General features: G+C 43.8%; 1 protein-coding gene across 3 annotated transcripts in view; it reads left to right on the top strand.

The window, feature by feature from the left end:
* Positions 1 to 17500, top strand: part of Ninl (ninein like) — a 155435-nt gene that overhangs the window by 85728 nt on the left and 52207 nt on the right. For all 3 annotated transcript variants that reach the window (XM_078051310.1, XM_040274792.2, XM_078051311.1), the window contains exons 3-8: positions 2099 to 2195; positions 6998 to 7170; positions 8905 to 8971; positions 12764 to 12954; positions 13669 to 13821; positions 16048 to 16221. In XM_078051310.1, coding sequence (XP_077907436.1) covers positions 2099 to 2195; positions 6998 to 7170; positions 8905 to 8971; positions 12764 to 12954; positions 13669 to 13821; positions 16048 to 16221 — 855 coding nt within the window. The remainder of the gene's footprint in view (positions 1 to 2098; positions 2196 to 6997; positions 7171 to 8904; positions 8972 to 12763; positions 12955 to 13668; positions 13822 to 16047; positions 16222 to 17500) is intronic.

Here is a 17500-nt window from a genome sequence, read left to right on the forward strand (position 1 = left end):
CTGAACTTTACATAATGAAAATATACTCTACATACGCAATACATACTCTTCGTCTCCTTTTATTCAATATTATGTCGCTGAGATAATTTCACATTGTTATGTCTATTAGTGGCTTGTTTTTTTCCCCCCAAGGCCATATATTTTGTTGTGTGACACTATTATGTGGTTTATTGGTCCTTTCTGTTTAAATGGGATCAGAATAATTTCCACTATTCTATAAGAATAAATGATATGTTATAAATTGTTATTCTGCTAAGAAAAAAAGATAGCATGTGAAATTAAAACATCTCAGACAAACTAAGAGTTTGGCATCAGTATATATAAGAAAAATGAAATTATAAATGTGATTTTTTAAATAGATGGAAAATTATCCCAGATGCAAGGTCAGAAATGCAAGAAGAAATGAAAAACAGTTTAATTCTAAATGAACATCCACTAGGTGAAATTAAAATTAACATTTTTGACAGTTGAAAATATAAAAAACTATAATTCATGATAACAAAGGTATCAAAGTCAGGAGTGTAGTAAGTGGACTTTTTAAGCATTATGCTTGCTTTGCATTATCAGAACATGGCAAGAGTATTGGTTAATAGTCAATTTTGTGAAACAAAGAATACATTTTGCAAGTTTCAAGATAATTAGTAAAAGAACCGAAAAGACTATATAACTTCTAAATTAATAAAGAGAAAATGAAGTCCTAAAATATAACTATTTAAATATAAATCTAAAAATAAAATCATTAATCCAAAGAACAGAATGAAAAGTACAAGCAAGTAGGTCAGTTTGAAAGTACAAAATAAAGTAGTGATTAAAATCCAAATATATCAGTAATTACATTAAGTATACGTAGACTAAATATTTCAGTTAAAAGATAGTCTAGAAAAAAAGAGAGCTATAATACTGCTCACAAGAGATAATCTGAAACAAGGACATAAATAATTGGAGTTAAAAGTTTGAAAAGATGTGTCATATAAACACTGACAAAAAGAAAGTTGGGGTAATTTTTTGATATAAAAAAATGGATTTTTAGGTAAAAAGTGTTACTGAAGTAAGAAGATTAGTAAAGATTCAGTTCACCAAAGGGATGTAATATATATTCTGTGACCCAGGATCCTGTTCTTAGGTGTGTGCAGTGGAGAAATTGCAAAGGTCATGTGAAGCATTGTTTAAATTAGGGTTTTTTTTTTTAAGAGAGAGAGTATTTTTAATATGTATTTTTTAGTTTTGGGCGGACACAACATCTTTGTTTGTATGTGGCGCTGAGGACCGAACCCGGGCCGCACGCATGCCAGGCGAGCACGATACAGCTTGAGCCACATCCCCAGTCCAAATTAGGTTTGTTTTTAATAATTAAACACTGGAAACAGTGGAAAGGTATGTCAGTAGAACAATGGATTGATGGTGGCATGGTTATATAGGAGAATACTATGCAGCAGAGAAAATGAATGAAGTATACCTATACACAGCAACTTAAATGAATATTGTAGAAGTAATGTTGAACCATAAAAGCAAGATAAAAAACAAGAATTTTACAATTACATTTAAATCAAATTCAAAAAAGAGCCAAATCCAAAACATGTTTTTTTAAAACATGGATGGTCTGTTTCTTGATGGAAAGTGATATAATTAATATTTGTTTTATCTGTATTAATGTTTTATAGTCATCAGATTCCTTTTTTATACACTGGTTTCTTTCTAATTTTTAGAATTTTTCTCATTTTTAGAGATGGGTCTCACCGTGTTGCTCAAGTTGGCCTTGAATTCCTGGGCTCCAGTGATCCTCCTCTCTCAGCCTCCTAAGTAGCTGGGACTATAGTACACACCACTGCATCTGGCTACTGTTTACTAATTATGTTGATCTGCTTTTATAAAACTGTGTTTATGTGGTGGTGAGATTATGGTTCCTTGTTGCCTTCTTATTATATTCTTCTATTGTAAATAATCTTAAGGACATATATGATAAGTACACATATGAAAAAATAAAATGAATGTTCTCAAACTATAAGGCAAATAATCAGATGTTTCTGAGGGGAAAAAAAGGCTGTCATGCGGGTCTGTCTAAAGTAACATTGTCCTCTCTTTTCTTAAATTCATACAGGTTAACTTTGAGGAATTTAAGGAAGGTTTTGTGGCTGTGCTGTCATCCACTGTTGGTGTTGGCCCCTTAGATGAAGAGAGTAGTTCTTTGGAATCAGGTAAGAGGGTGTCCTCCTGTCAGCTCTAGTTTCTTTTCATTACTTGTGGCCTGAGTATAACCTAGCAGTTCTGTAAACTAAATTCTAATCCCACTTTCTGTCACTACCAAACTATGTAGACTTGGGCAAAACATTTGGACCTTTTCTCCTTTCATTTCCTCATCTGTAGAGTAGTGGCATTTAATGACATATGCTGTGCCTGCAGCGGATGGCTTCACCAGATCCAGTGTGTAATGGGTGTGGAGGAGGGAGCAATGCAGTGCTGATGGAAGTGTGGCTCTGCAGGGCTCTCAGGGTGACAAACAGGCAGGCTGTCTACCTGCTCAGGACACTCTGGCATCCACTTTGTCACAGATTCTTAGCTTCCCATCACCGTGATCAAAATACCTGATAAGAACAACTTAGAAAATGAAAGACTTATTCTGACTCATTGGTTCATTTCATGGTCAGCTGGCTCCATTGCTTTGGGCCTTAGATGAGGCAGAATGTTAACATCCCCGGGGGTTTGTGGCAGAGGAGAACTGCTCAGCTCATGGAAACCAAGAAGCGGAGAGAAGGGGATAGAGCAAGGGTCAGCGGACAAGAGACAGTCCCCAAGGACACAACCCCAGTGACACACTCTAACCACACTCCACCTGCCTGTAGTTTTCTCCTCCTTCCAGGATCCTTTGAGATCATAAATCCATCAAATGCTCAGAGACATGTGATCTGCGGGGTGAAAGGTGATGCACAGTACTCATTTGTTACCACTGCCCCACTGGATGTGCTGTGGGACCAGTGTAGAGAGAGAGTATGAAATGGTGGCCGGCAATTCCTCTGTGCCCCAAGGCATACTGGTCAGACAGGTGCATGGCTATGGAATTATAGTATTGGGCAGAAAAGAAACTGGCAGGGGACAAAGAGCTTGTGCCATGTGTATTCTGAGATTTGTGTATGTTACTTAGATTCTGTTTCACCCTCATAGAAATCCTGTGGTGTTGTTATGCAGGTGAGAAAACCGAGACCCAAGCTGGAAAGGAATTTGTCCATGATCTCACAGTTAGTAGTGCTGAGGAGCCCCAATTTTCCAGCTTTAAACCCTTGTGCATGGAACCCTGATTATTCCATTGGGTGCTATTTGGTCAGGCTCCCTTCTTACTCCTTGCTGGATGTAGAGACCTTGGGCACAGTGCCCAGAGCTCTAAGGTTACAGGGAAGCCTTCAGTCAAACCGGCTCCACTCAGACCATTTGCATGATCCTGTCTATGCCTTATCTCACACTTTTCTCTCATGCCTTTCCTGACTCACAGGAGTTTGTAACACAATCAGAAATATCAAAGTGCCTTCAGAAAAGTGAGGTCCAGGGCTGGGGTTGTGGCTCAGTGGTAGAGCGCTTGCCCAGCATGTGTGAGGCACTGGGTTTGATTCTCAGCGCTGCGTATAAATAAGTAAAATAAAGATCCATTGACGACTAAAAAATATTTAAGAAAAGAAAAGACAGACCCAGCCCTACTGCTGTGTACTCCCTTGTCTATACCAAACAACTCAGGAAGTCCTCCCTGCCATGTGGTGCTCTTAAGCTTAAAACTCTCCTTCTGTGCCACGTGTTCTTCGTTCTTACAAAGAAACAAACTCATTGAGGACCTGTGCTTTTTCTCATCAAGTCCAGTTTTCTTTTGGATTAGAATTTACAGCATGGTCCTATGCCCCACCTGAGACACTGTTCCTCCTGCCAGTGGGTAGACTTCATCTCCTTGTCCTCCTCCATACACCCCTCTCTGCTAGCTAAAAGGCTGAACTAGTATATTTAGGCTGCACATTTTCTTTTTGTGCAAAAGATAGCCCTGAGAAAGACTCGAATCTCTGCTGACTCCTCTGCAAAGACCCTTGTCTTCCTCCCAGCACATGTTCCATCTACTTATTTTACCGCCTGTATTCTGAAAGAAAAATTTCTAACTCCTAAACTCCCTTGATATTTGAGCTATCTTTTAATTTTTAAGCTTATATCATTTTTATAATGAATACAGTGCTTTCAATAAAGAATGACCATTATTATGTTTCTGACTTATTTACAGAATTTTTTTTATTAGTTACACATGGCAGTACAATGTTCTTGACATATCATAAATTTGCCTCAAATATATCAGGTGATATGCAAAAAAATAACAAAAATGTTTATTACAAAAAATCATGTATATAGCAATGGTTCCAAAGAAGTAATTTTTTTTTTGTCAGGAATAAACATTTGGACAGGAATCAAAGTTTTGGTACTATTTTTATGTACTTTTACTCATAGTGAATAATCTTTACACCATTTCTTCATTTTACTTTTTGGGATTAATCACAATTTATATATCTTCTAAAAGGGCACTGAAGGCAGAAAAATATTAATGGCTTAAATTACCTACATTATTTGATCTTTCACTTTTTGAACAAAAAAATCTACATAAAACCATCTCAATAAATATATATATCTCTGGTTAAAAAAAAAAAAAGGCTGAACTGGTGCTGTGCCCTTGTGGTATGGAGAGTCAAGGAGGTGGGTCCTGCCTGTGCTCTCCAGGGTTGAGCTTGGATCAGTATCCCCCCCCCCCAGCCCTTCTCATTGTGCTCACTGGCCTGCCCATCCCCCATGTGCATCCCATGTTCCCAGTGCTTTCAATCCCCTTCTTGCCCACTCTGTTTCTTGCTGCTGCAGGGCTCTGGTCTCAGGCCCTGCTTGCCTCCTCTGCTGTAGTCAAAATGTCATCCTTTTCCTGATTTTCAGTCTCTTAGCTGCTCCTTCTTGTCACCCTCACTGTGATCTGAAAAATGTGCTTTGGATACTCCAGTGGTATCTAGAGTTTCACGAGGTGAGTATATATCTTGCATTTTGAAGATCACCCCTGCTTCCCGGTCATCTTTTCCCTTTTATTAAAGAAAAGCCAATATTGAACATACAAATACGTGTGTTTTGCTTTTTTGGACTTTGTTACACTTTCTCCTGCTCTGTGGGTATTTCCTGCACATAGTGTGCAGGATTTTGGCGGAACGTGTGCTTTCCACTCTGGGCTGCTGCAGGGTGTGTTGGGTCATGTGCCTCAGGTGCCCCGAGGGTGGAACGACAGGAGACTGGCCCAGAACACACCGGAAAGATACCAGGCCCAGGTGACTTATGGTGCTCCTCACCCCAGAGGGAGAGACCCTGTGATTCTGTGGGGACTAGAGAGCTGTTCCTGGCATTGTTGCCATTGGCCACTCCTCTGCCATTTTGTTTCTGTGCTGACAAACCTTGTGGACTATCGTCTGTGGTGGAGAACCTGATGGAGGGTGGTTTCTTGATGGGCTTCTCTGATGAGAACGTTGAGGAGGATTATGAAAGAGCATGGGTCATTCTGGGCAGCTTATTGCTCTAAGTAGCATGAGGGGAGGTTGGGCCGCACCATCCCCAGGTGTGCAGGTATGTAGTTGAGACCCAGGACTGTGGTAGCCTGAGTCTTCTCTGTGGCAGGGGTGGTGTTCCAGGAGGGTCATGAGCACCCCTGAGTTTCCTCACCTTGGATGTGCCAGGGATTTCCACTTTCCATACCACCTCAGGATGCCTCCTAAGCTGATAGGGAAGAAGAAGATCCCTGCCTCCCATCACCAGCTGCAGCTTGTGTGCAGCAGAGACCAGAATCAAAAGCAAGAGCCTTTATTGGTTACTCATTCACCCTTTGGGCAGCTCTTTATCAGGAGCCCTTCTCTACAGTGGTATTCAACCTGTGGACTTTGGTGAATTTTCTCACACATTCTCATTTTCTCTCTACTGACTTGGAAGCTTTTTCTGATCTTTAACATGTCCTATGAGCTGTGTTCCCTCTGGGGAGTTTGCCAGGCCAGGCTTGTTGCTGCCTGTTGCTTCAAATTGTCATTAATCGTGCCTGTGATGACTTTTGAAGTGTCCCACTAGTCACCGCATGTGGTTCCAGCTGCTATCAGTTCAGCATGTCCTAAGTAGATCTCTGCATCTTCCTCACTAAACCTTGTCTGTGGTTCTCAGTTTCTGTCTCTGTCCCTGTTCCTCTGGTTGGCCCAAGACAGGTCTGCCATGAAGTGTTCCTCAGTTTTCTGGACAGGCCTTGCCTCATTGGACCCATCACTTTCTCTCCAGATATCCCCATTCTGGTTGTTTCTTCCCTCTGTACCCAGCCTTTACCTGCTGTCCTCCCAACTCTCTTTCCTGCCCCACCCACATACACTTTTTTTTTTAGGATTGTACAGATGTATAGAACAGAGGTAGGAAGAAGGACGTGTAAGGTTTAGGGGATTCTCACAAATCCTGGAACCAAATTCATGGCTGCCTCTGCTCCAGACATTCAGACCTGCTGCAGGGTTGCAGAGAATCTCCTGGCTGTGTCTGGCCTACACCAACCCATGCCTTTCCAGCTCCATGGGGTGAATAGCTGAGAGAAGTAGTCATCATATCTCCAGAGCAGTGTGTTCTTGAGTGATTAGGAGGGTTTTTTTTTTCCCCTTTGCATAAAAAAAAAATAGATTTTGTACTTCTTTTTTATTCTATAAACAAAAGCAAAATATGCTTGAAAAAAATGTAAATAGTATATGGAATTTAGTGGAAAGTTCCCTCTGCCTGTTCTGGCTTGCTAAGTCTCCCACCCTCTGGTGTTATGAGAGCCACTGTTAACCATTCATGCATTTTCCCAGACGTTTTCCTGTGTATAAGGGCACATCTTGATGCATACTCTTGTGTCAAATCTATAATTTTTGGAGGGTGTCCTGTCATATGAGTGGGCCCAGAACCCACTTCATAGGTCCATGCCTCACATCTCCCATTTTCTTTTCAGCTGCCTCTTGTGCTGTCCCACCAAAATATGTGAGTGGCTCCAAGTGGTATGGCCGTCGGAGCCGGCCTGAGCGGTGGGACTCTGCCGCTGAAGCCAAATACGTACCAGAGCAGCAAGCCAAGGCCAGCCTGAAGAGCCAGCTCCGACGTTCTGCATCTCTGGAAAGTGTGGAGGTGGGTCAGCCCTCCCTTCCCGCCCCAGGTTGCCCAGTGTTGGGAAACCAGTGTGTCACTTCATCAGCCTCCATGTGATAACCAGAGGATTTGTGGAGGGCAGTCATGTTCCTGGGCATCTTAAGTTGCCTGAAGCTAAGGTTCACGTTGAGAGTAACATTTCCTTCTAATTGTCTTGGGTCTGATTATCTTTGGGGGGAATCCTGGCCACAGAGCATTCTTTTTCAGTTGATACTTTGTTCCCTCCCCTCCTTCCATCACCACCTTCCCTATCACTGCAAGAAGGTGATTTTTATGAAAATGTGCAGAGGGATAGAAATGGGAAAATGCCTTTGACGCAGCCTCAAAATTTGGAATGTGGATGCACCAAAACAATGGTCTTACTTGCCTCAAACACTAAGAATATAACAAGATCCCTCTTGGGGTCTTGGGAGTTGATTCTTCCCTTCTACCTGCCCTGAGCCTTTTGACCCAAGTGTCTGGAATTGGTCAAGGAAATCGGCTCTCCCTGGAGGCAGGTCCACAGTTTTTGAGTTAATCATTGATTCATTAGACCCATATTTTAAGGATTCCAGAAAGTCCTAGCTCTTGTTCTCTCTGAACCAACTTCTGACAGATGGAGCCAGGTTTGGGAACTTATCTTTAATAAGAGTTCTGGGGCCCAGACTGATTAGTTTATATTGTGAACATTTGTTGAGGCAAAGAAAAAAAAAACATACTTAAACATTACAACTCTTCTTTCAGGGGTCTGCTATATCTGTGTAACACTAACAGATCCAGGACATTCCTTTTGTATTTATTTTGAAAAATTTCTACTCCTGGGCTTAAAGTGCGTCATTTTGTTGGTGCCGTTCTGCTTCTTAAGCCATCTTTGACCCCCCAAAATGTGAATGCAGGGAAACTTGACTCTGAGATTGTTGGTTGAATTGAACTTGTTAGAAAAATGAGATTAACTGTTTATCACCAATCGGATTCTGACTTGAGAGTTAATGACAGCTTTGAAGGTCATTCCAGGTGTTCATTTGGAATCTGTTAGGGGGCTGCGCAGTACTTGTTTGAAGCAGACCCTGTGATCTGCTGACTTGGTCACTGAAACATGAGGTTTTTACTTATATCATGCACTTCTCAATGGCCCTGCCTGCTCTGCTGTCTTAGGTCCAAGCTTGTGAAGGCCACTGAAGTGTCAAGTGCTTGCTATGCATTGTGCTGTCCCCAGAGACCTTGGAGGGATGCAAGGTCTATTTGATGAATGAATGTGGATGAAAAAGGACAGTGCAGAAGGTGATGATGTCACAAGCTCTTTTGGAGATTGTGTCTCATAACTGAAACATTGACTAGTTCCTGTCGAGTGCTGGTGTCTGAAGTCAACAGCATCACGTTGTACTGTTTTAGGGAGAGTATTTCTCTTCTGTTACAGTGTGAGGGCTTCCATTTGTTTTCAGTGTAACCTGCTGGTGACTGGTTGTGTTGAGGAGCCCTCAGTGTGCAGAATGAGGAAGGCAACCGTCTTCATGTCCAAGCCCCTCATGTCTGAGAGAGCATTGATCCAGAGGCATGGTACATACTGCTCCGTGGGGACCACACCCTGCTAATCCTCAGCCTAGGGGTGCTCGCTTGACATGCAGCCTCCATTGTCCTTCTCTCACCCAAAACATCCTGTTCTCTTTGTTCTGGTGCTCCACCCACTGTGTTATCCACTGGAGGACTCACATCTTTCTCCTTACATTTTTCCAGAGTCTCAAGTCAGATGAAGAAGCCGAGAGTGCTAAAGAGACTCAAAATGAATTATTTGAAGCACAAGGTAATGTCATAGCATCCTATTTGGTGTTCTCTGCCTTTGACCAGGGCTTAGAAAACTCAAAGAGCTGGATCCATGGACAGGGCACAGCCACAAGAAGAACTTCTTGGGAAATGCATGCTCTGGGTGGTGTTCCTGGTAGACCCCTTCTCCAAGAGCTTTCGGAATGTTGGTATCAAAGCCATGAGGTGGTCACTTGGTCCTCAGCTTTCCCTGATGTTAGATCTTGAGGCAGAAGCCACTGACCAAGAGAGCAATGTGATTCTACCATGCTTCATGGTCTGTGAGTACTGATATGATCTCAACTGGTGGGTTTGGGTCATGCCCAGGACTGGCCCTGCTCATCTTTCCTAGCCTGCTAAGCCTGGACAGAGCTGCTCTTTGATGTGAAGGAGCTGTCTTAGCACCCACCAAATTACTATCCTTTCCCTAGATACAGTGTAAGACATGGTCCTGTTCCTTAAGAGCCTTATGTAGCAACAGAGGCCAACAGTTGGAGTACATGAGCAAATCATAGTCTATTAGCACAACACTGCAGAGCTGGAAAATGGAAGGCTCTGCTGTTTGTGTTGCTGTGGCATTGTCTGTGAGACCCAGAGCTGGGAAAGGAAGCTGGGTGCTAGGAGTGAGTAGGACATGAAATCTAGCCTCACCTTTCTAGAGTGGCACATGTGTTACATTCTCCTGTGGATACAGAAGCATTTTGGAAGTTCATGAAAAAAAACTCTTTATAGTTATCTTTGAGGAGAGAAATGGAAGCTCTTGGGACAGGGACTTCTTTTTTACTTTATCTTGTAATGATATAAGAATATCATTCTAATGATAAGAATTATAGAATGTTAACTGGGGAATGAAGACCAATGACCATGGCAAACATTGTAAAACATAGATAACAGTAGAGTATGTGATGCTGCAGAAGTGAAAAAATGATGATGTAGGTGTGGGAGGAACATGGTCCCATGTCAAACCTGAGGAACTGCCCCAGGAGGGCAAATCTCCAGGCACCTCTTCTCTAGCACAGCCCAAGCAAGGCCCAAAGGTGAGGGACTGAGTGAGCTTGAGAACAAAAGCAAGCTTTATGCCAGGCCTTTAGGTTGTAGAGCTCAAACTTCTTGTGACACTGTTGTAGAGCTTTTCCGAGAAATGAACTGACTAGAGTACCCAGGAAAGGTTTGGAGAAGGTGAAAGGGTAGAATGGGCTCCATAATATGTCCAGGGCCTCTCCTGAGACATGTAAAAGCTGAATCTGAAATTGTGTGAAGGATCACTCACAGGTCTGGGTTTGGGGCCTTGGGTGAAAATTGCCTCAGAGTGGCTGGGTTTCATCATAGCATTTGTCTCAGGGCCTCCAGTGCACATGATCCCACAAGGAAGGCTGGGGTTGCCTCATAGTACACGGGCCAAAAGTCATGTAAGCATCCCTTCTGCCATCTTGGTTGGAACTGTCACAAGACTCCCTAGATTGGAGGAGAGGGGCCACATATTCCATGTTCTAATGGCAGGAGTGTCAAAGAATTCTGAAGCCATGCTTTTAAACTGCTATTGGGGAAATTTGAAAGGAAGAAGACAGGTGTTTCAGAAGAGAGAAGGAGTTAGAATGGGAGGATGTTATGTGCATCAATCAACAGGAAAACTGGACGTTTCAATAGACATGTAGGGAACAAACTGAGGTCCTTAAACTCAGACACCTGTGCAGCATGAGGGAAAGCAGGAAACTCTCGATGTCTTTGAAGAGGACAGTGGTGGGGGGAACTAATGCTTTGGGGTACAGGGCCACAATGATAGGGAGGAAGAGTCTGGAGCTGGCTGACCATAATGGAGCTGTCTTCAGACTGTGGGAGGTCTCTCGCTCCCCCAGTTGATTAAGGAACTGAGAGGTGCCTGTTGGGCAAGTGGATGGGGCTGGCAGAGGTGCGAGACCATCCCAGGAAGCTGTTGGGCCACTGGCTGTGCTTTATCCCATCTGTGGGTTCTGGGCAGAATCTATGGCTGTCAGTGTCCTGCCCCCCCCAAAAAAAAAAACCCTCACCCTTGGGCAGGGTACCCTGTGATTTCCGTCACACTGGGCTGCAGGTCCTTTCCCGTGTTTTCCTCATTTCCCCACATCATTCACAAGCATGTAGGCCTACTATTTCTTGGGGGGACAATGGCCTTCGTATTACTAGTTGCATTAGGAAAGTAATTAATATCAGCGTGGCTCATCTACCTGACAGATCCAGACCACTGAAACAGAACTTGCATTGCTTCAAGTCTGCTTTCAATGGAAGTGACCCTTCCTCCTGCAGTGGGCTGGGCAATGTGGATGGGCTTGTAAAGGGGCATATCTGTCTCAGGATAGCTCACCATAGATACATCCTCAAGGATGCCCCAGTGTCTGTCCTCCTGCACAAGTTTTAAACACATCAGGAAGCCAATCAGCTGAAGAGGAGAGGTTACACATGGCAGTCTTCTCATTGCTGAGCCTGAGGAGCAAGTATGTTGGGCTTCACTATACTCTTCTTTTTGGGTGGGTTTGAGGAGTTTCAAAAATTAAATTGTTAAAAAGCTGGTCTTGGGCTGAGGGCATAGCTCAGTGGTATAGTGCTTGCCTAGCATGTGTGAATCCTTGGGTTCAATCCCTAGCACTTCAAAAAGAGAAAGAAATATTGATTTATGGAAGTAAAAAAAATACTTAGAAAAAGCTGATCTTTTGTTATAAATAGAGCCATCTTTTAAGTACTTGAAGTGGTCAGACTTTAGTAAGCTACCTTCTGAAAAGCTTTCCCCAGGTGGAGCAGATTTTTCCCTCAACATTCTGTTAGGAAATTCTTAAACACATAATGGAAAGAACGGGTACTATGAACCCATGATGTACCTACCACCTAGTTCTACCTGGAAACATCTGTTTTTCAAATCCTGTGTGTGCACCTGTCCTTCCACTGGTCCATCTGATTTCTGAATAAATTGCCAGCATTGATGCGCTTTCCCTAGATGCTTCAATTTGGAACACAGGATTTAATTATTGTTGGCATTTTTCCTACAGCTTTACTTGATTGACAGATTAAAAATATATTTAAACTGCATATATTTAAACTATACAACATGATGATTTGACATATGTAATATACTATGAAATGATTATGTAGCAAACCCTTGCCTCACATAGTTACTTTTGCATGTATTTCCTGAGAGCACTTCAGATCTCTCTTCACATATTTTGGTAGTCAATACGTTGTATTATTAACTGTGGTTACTATATTGTACATTAGGTTTCCAGTACTTAATCATCTTATAACTGAAGCTTTGTATTCTTTAGCCAACATCTTTTTTTCCCCCAGAAAGCCCAGCCCAGCCCCCGGTAACCTCCATTACTCTCTATTACCAAGAGTTCCATGTATTCACTTATATGTGGAACTATGCAGTTTTTGTCCTTCTGTGCCTGGCTTATTTCACTTAGCATAATGTTCTCCAGATCTACCCATGATGTCACAAATGGTAGGATTTCCTTTTCCTCTTCCTTCCTGTCCCTACCTTCTCTCTCTCTCTTTTTGGTACTGAGGATTGAACTTAGGGGCACTAACCACGGAGCCACATCCCCAGTATTTTATTGAGAGACAGGGTCTCACTGAGTTGTTTAGCACCTCACTGTTGCTGAGGCTGACTTTGAACTTGCGATCCTCCTGTCTCAGTCTCCTGATCTGCTGGGATTACAGGTGTACGCCACTGCACCCAGCTCCCACCTTCTTTTTAAGGCTGAATATTTTATTGTGTATTTATCAGGTATCAGGGTTTAACTGTGAATCTCCTTTGCTTCAGGCCAGCTGCAAACCTGGAGTTCTGAGGTCTTTGGGAGCTCCCAAAAGCCCTGCAGTCCCTCCTTGGACTCACCCGAGAGGCAGGTACGGGGCATCTGGGAAGAGTTGGGGGTTGGCAGCAGTGGCCATCTGAATGAGCAGGAATTGGCTGTGGTCTGCCAGAGCATCGGACTCCATGGACTTGAGAAAGAGGTGAGACCCTGGCAACTTTGTTGTGGTCATAGTTTAATGTTGGGTCTGGAAAATCCCTTCACCCTTCAGACACTGGGACAGTTCTAACAGTTTCTGATCTAAAGTCATTTGGTGGCTCCCAATGCTTCTGCCCAAAGCTAAACCTCCAGATACCTTTAAGAGCCTGCCTCCCAAATTTATTATGCTGTCAAACATGCTGGGGACTTCTAATGCCTTCACTCAAAATCCTCTTCTGTCTGGAATGAACACCCTTCCCCTTCTCAGCATGACCCCTTCTACTTCTCAACCCAGTGCGGTATCTCTGAGCCTGCCTGTCTTCACAGCAGCTGGTGGCTCTCATCCTGAGTAGGTGCTGGATGGAAGGCAGTCATGGCGCTGGGCATGATAAGGGTCGTTTGTAGCCTTGTGCCCTTGTTGGTCTATGAACCTTGGGACCAGGCCATGCTTCCTGTGTACATCTCCTCAGGGTCCAGCAAGTTTCTGTCCCCAGTAGACACTGAGTATTTGAGGAATTAGAAAGTTTAGACGCTGTTGTCTCACAATGGGCCTGAACCCAGTGAGGCTATGTAAGTTTCACAAGACAGAGTCAGGAGGCCTTAGGAAAGTGGCCTGGACACCTTTGAGTTTGGAAAAGGACAAGCAGACTGCCTTTGCTGGGTGCTTGGAGCCAGAAGGAGGGAGGGAGGTAACCTGAAGGTGGTGGTCTTTGTCTAGGAACTTGAAGACCTGTTTAACAAGCTGGATCAGGATGGAGATGGCAGAGTGAGTCTTGCAGAATTCCAAGTTGGCCTGTTCAGTCATGAGCCTGCTTCACTTCTGGAATCTTCTACCCTGCTCAAATCAAGCAAGCCCTGGTCTCATTGTCAGGTAAAATGTAGCAATTAAATCTCAAAATCCAGCAGTAACTGTTGTCATTCCCTGATGACTGAGGATACTGGCCTCTCTGCTGCTGTCACCACTTGAGCTGCTCAGGAGCTGGCTCAGTGTGTGCACACGTGAAGCTATGTGGCTTAGATTTTGGAACCACACAGACCTGGGGGTGAGTCAGTGTTGCTTTTTCCAGCTGTGTATCACAGGATGAGTTACTCATTTTCTCTAAGCTTTAGTCCCATCTATAAGATGGAGACAGTCAAGTCAACCATTTTAGGAGTTCTGGAGGATAATGAACAATGCACGGTACACAGCATTTCTTCAGTGAGTCTTCTCAATTGTAGGTGTGGTAATATGTTCCAAAAGAGAACTCCCTCCTTTCGCTTCCCTTCCCCATTGGGTATTGAGAGTTGGCTCCTGAAGGCTTCTGCTGTACCTTATCTAGAATTGGTCCTCAGTGTTCTTTAGCTGAGTTCTCCCCATTCTGTAGTCCTGCATTTTATCTTTTTCACAGATCCCGTCTCCAGGGGCTGGGGAGAGTAAATTTCAGGCAGCTATTTAAATTAGGACTTTTTTCAGTGAACACTAGCCTAGCACTGTTTCTCTCAGCACTGGGACAGGATGGCACAGTTGCTCTGGAGATTTAGTGTGGATGCTTCTTTGCTGGTGGGCATCATGTAGGACCAGTAGTGCTGTCTTTTACCAGGGGTGGGTACATCTGACTAGAGTTAATGAGAACAGGTGAAGAAGAAACTCAGCAGCCAGTGTTGCAGAGAGGTGTTAGCCCTACAGGTGAGAAAGACTGGAGTCCCAGTGAGTCATGTTCCATGCTGGTCAAGTTAGACACCTCCTCTGAATAAAGCTGTCCCTGTTTGCCACTGTTGTCCTCTGGAACAGGGTCTTAGAGTAGCTGTGGCTCTTTCCAAAGGGGTCATCATTCACCCTTAGGCCCCAGGCTGACAGCTAAAGAGGACTGAGGGTCCCACGTTCCCCATCAGTGGACTTCTTACCCAACAGCCTAACCTGCTGAGGTCCTGCAGTTACAAATGTGCTAGAGGCTACAGCCCCTCCCAGTGCAGCATGGCCCTCTCACTTCCTGTTCTTGGTAAGCTGCTCCTGTTCTCCTGGGCATTGCAGACACTGAGTCATCTTCCCTCATCATCCCATACTCTGCATACATAAGACCCATGCACAGCTACATACACATCTACCTACTTTGTACATGCACACTACACACACACACACACACACACACACAGAGCAAACCCACATTGCTCACTGTTCATGTGCACTCACTGTTTATACATCCACATCCATTGTATTTGTGCGCCCCATGTATACATACTACATACACACATCCACTGTATACAGACATCTACCAAGGCTGCCACAGATACCATGCAGGGCAGGGAGAAGATATTCCTGTGTGTGGAGGGAGGCTGGGGGTAGTGAGCAGAGGTCTCTGATATTCAGGAAGTGCTGCCATCCCTAGTCCTGTAGTCCCAGACAACAGAGGCTTATTGAGAAGGACCCTACCTGGGGCAGAAAACAGAATGGAAATCATTCTTGCCCTTTGAATGAATTCTTATACTACTGAAGTCTTAGAGGCAGCTTTCTGGTTGAGAGATTATGCCTTCTTTATAAAACTCACTAACACTCCTCAACCGTGAACTGTGGGCCTCTGAGTTGTAAGGAAATATTATTCTTCTTGGGCCATTTCTTTTCTTCTTTTGGGGCCTCTCATTTCTTTTCTGGAAGTTAATTTACCTGGCATGGCATATACCTTCCCAGGCTCTTCCTTTGTAAGGCCAGGTGCACACTGTCACCACCTGAGATGTCAAAACCCCTTTATGGTCTCTCTGTTAAGTGATGTGCTGGCCAGGACTGATGGTAGGCCACCCAGGGATAAGGCCTCAAATGGACAGTACTAGAGCAGATGCCTGAGGGTCATTGAGAGAGCACCCGGTCAAGGTCCCTAGGTGAAGATCCCTGTTCTGTTCCCTGCAGATCCATGTGATTTTAGACATATCCTATGATGGTACCCTGCCTCTTTTGTCTAGGAAAAGGAGCTAATGATAACCTGAGTTGTTCTTGTTTTATACCTCAATGAGAAGGCAATGTGCTGAGCACAGGCTGGTGAGGGTGGAAAGCCGTTAAAACATGCAGACGCTCTGGCTTCCCGTCCCCCATGTGCTCAGGGTATCTTCTTTTTCCATTGTGCAGGTCCCAACAGAGAACGGCTGCCACCCTACCCCTACCACCTCGTCCCTTGTGTCTGTGTGCTCAGGCCTGCGCTTCTTCTCCAACGTTGATGATGGTAGTGGCTTTGCCTTTCCTGAGCAGATCATCACCACCTGGGCACAGGAAGGGATTCAGAATGGCAGGGAAATCTTGCAGGTTTGAAACTGGCCATTCACAGCTGCCCTGGTGGGTGGCATCCAGGGGCAGTTGGGCTGGGTGGGGGTCATGTTTCTACAGAGAAAGATAGAAAAAGCACCCCATGCAGGGACAGGGAAGGACATGTGCTCTGTGCAGAAAATCCCTTATAGGCAAGTCTTGGAGGAAACATCTTTTCCTTCAATTTCTGCTATTTATAGGAAATTTAAATCTTAAAAGATAATATATAAAATACAAAGAAAATAAGAGTCTCAAAAAGTACATTTGAAGGTAAATTCCATTGTCTACATACTTTATCCCATTGCTACACAAAGGAGGCAAGTGCCACAAATTTGTGAAGAGGTGTAATGGGTGTCACTGTCACCAGTGTTCCTAAGGAGTCCATGGTGAGCCGTAATTGCTCACAAAGCCCCATGCCAGCTTGAGCTCTCCTCTGCCACAGTTTCCACTTCCCACAGACCCTTCCCTGCCAGGGGTTGAAAGTCAGAGGCTTTTTGTACTTTACCACCCTCCTCCTGTTTTTTTGGGCCACCCAGGAAGCTTCCTTTCAGGGCCATAGGGCCAGCCGTCAGGATTTGGAGAGAGCTCTGCCTGGAGTGGCAGAGTCAGAGGCTCACAGGGAACAGATGGCTAAGGGGAAGATTGCCTTGGGGATGTGCCATGATTAGAGTTATTATTTTCTTTTTTACAATACCTTTATTTTATTTATTTATTTTTATGTGATGCTAAGGATAGAACCCAGTGCCTCCCACATGCCAGGCAAGTGCTCTACCACTGAGCTACAGCCTTAGATTTATTATTTTCATTTCCAAATTTCACTTTCCATTATTTAAAAAAAAAATTGTCTACTAGCTGGGGCTCTGTGAGCATAACTGTAATCCCAGCTACTCAGGAGGCTGAAGTAAGCAGATTGCAGTTTTGAGGCCAATCTCAGCAAAATAGCAAGACCCTATATCAAAATAAAACTTTAAAAAAAAAAGAACTGGGGATATAGCTCAGTGGCAGAGGGACCCTGAGCTCAATCCTCAATACGATTTAAAAAAATTCTTAGTACAGAAATCTATAAAATAAGAAAGTGAGTCTGTCCCTGTTTTGTTTCCATTCCTGGAGGTCCAAGGAAGGTGCAAGAACTGACAGTTTGGTAGGTATTCTGTAGTTGTTTTTTTTTCCCCCTGGCACACAAAAAATAGATGTATTTATACATTCTCCTTAAAACTTTTTTCAAAATTGATATCATACTATGTATCTTGCTAATTTGTGTGACCTTTCCCCACTCTCA

The sequence above is a fragment of the Ictidomys tridecemlineatus genome, chromosome 5 (genome assembly GCF_052094955.1).
Source record: "Ictidomys tridecemlineatus isolate mIctTri1 chromosome 5, mIctTri1.hap1, whole genome shotgun sequence".
In the NCBI taxonomy this organism is placed as follows: Eukaryota; Metazoa; Chordata; class Mammalia; order Rodentia; family Sciuridae; genus Ictidomys; species Ictidomys tridecemlineatus.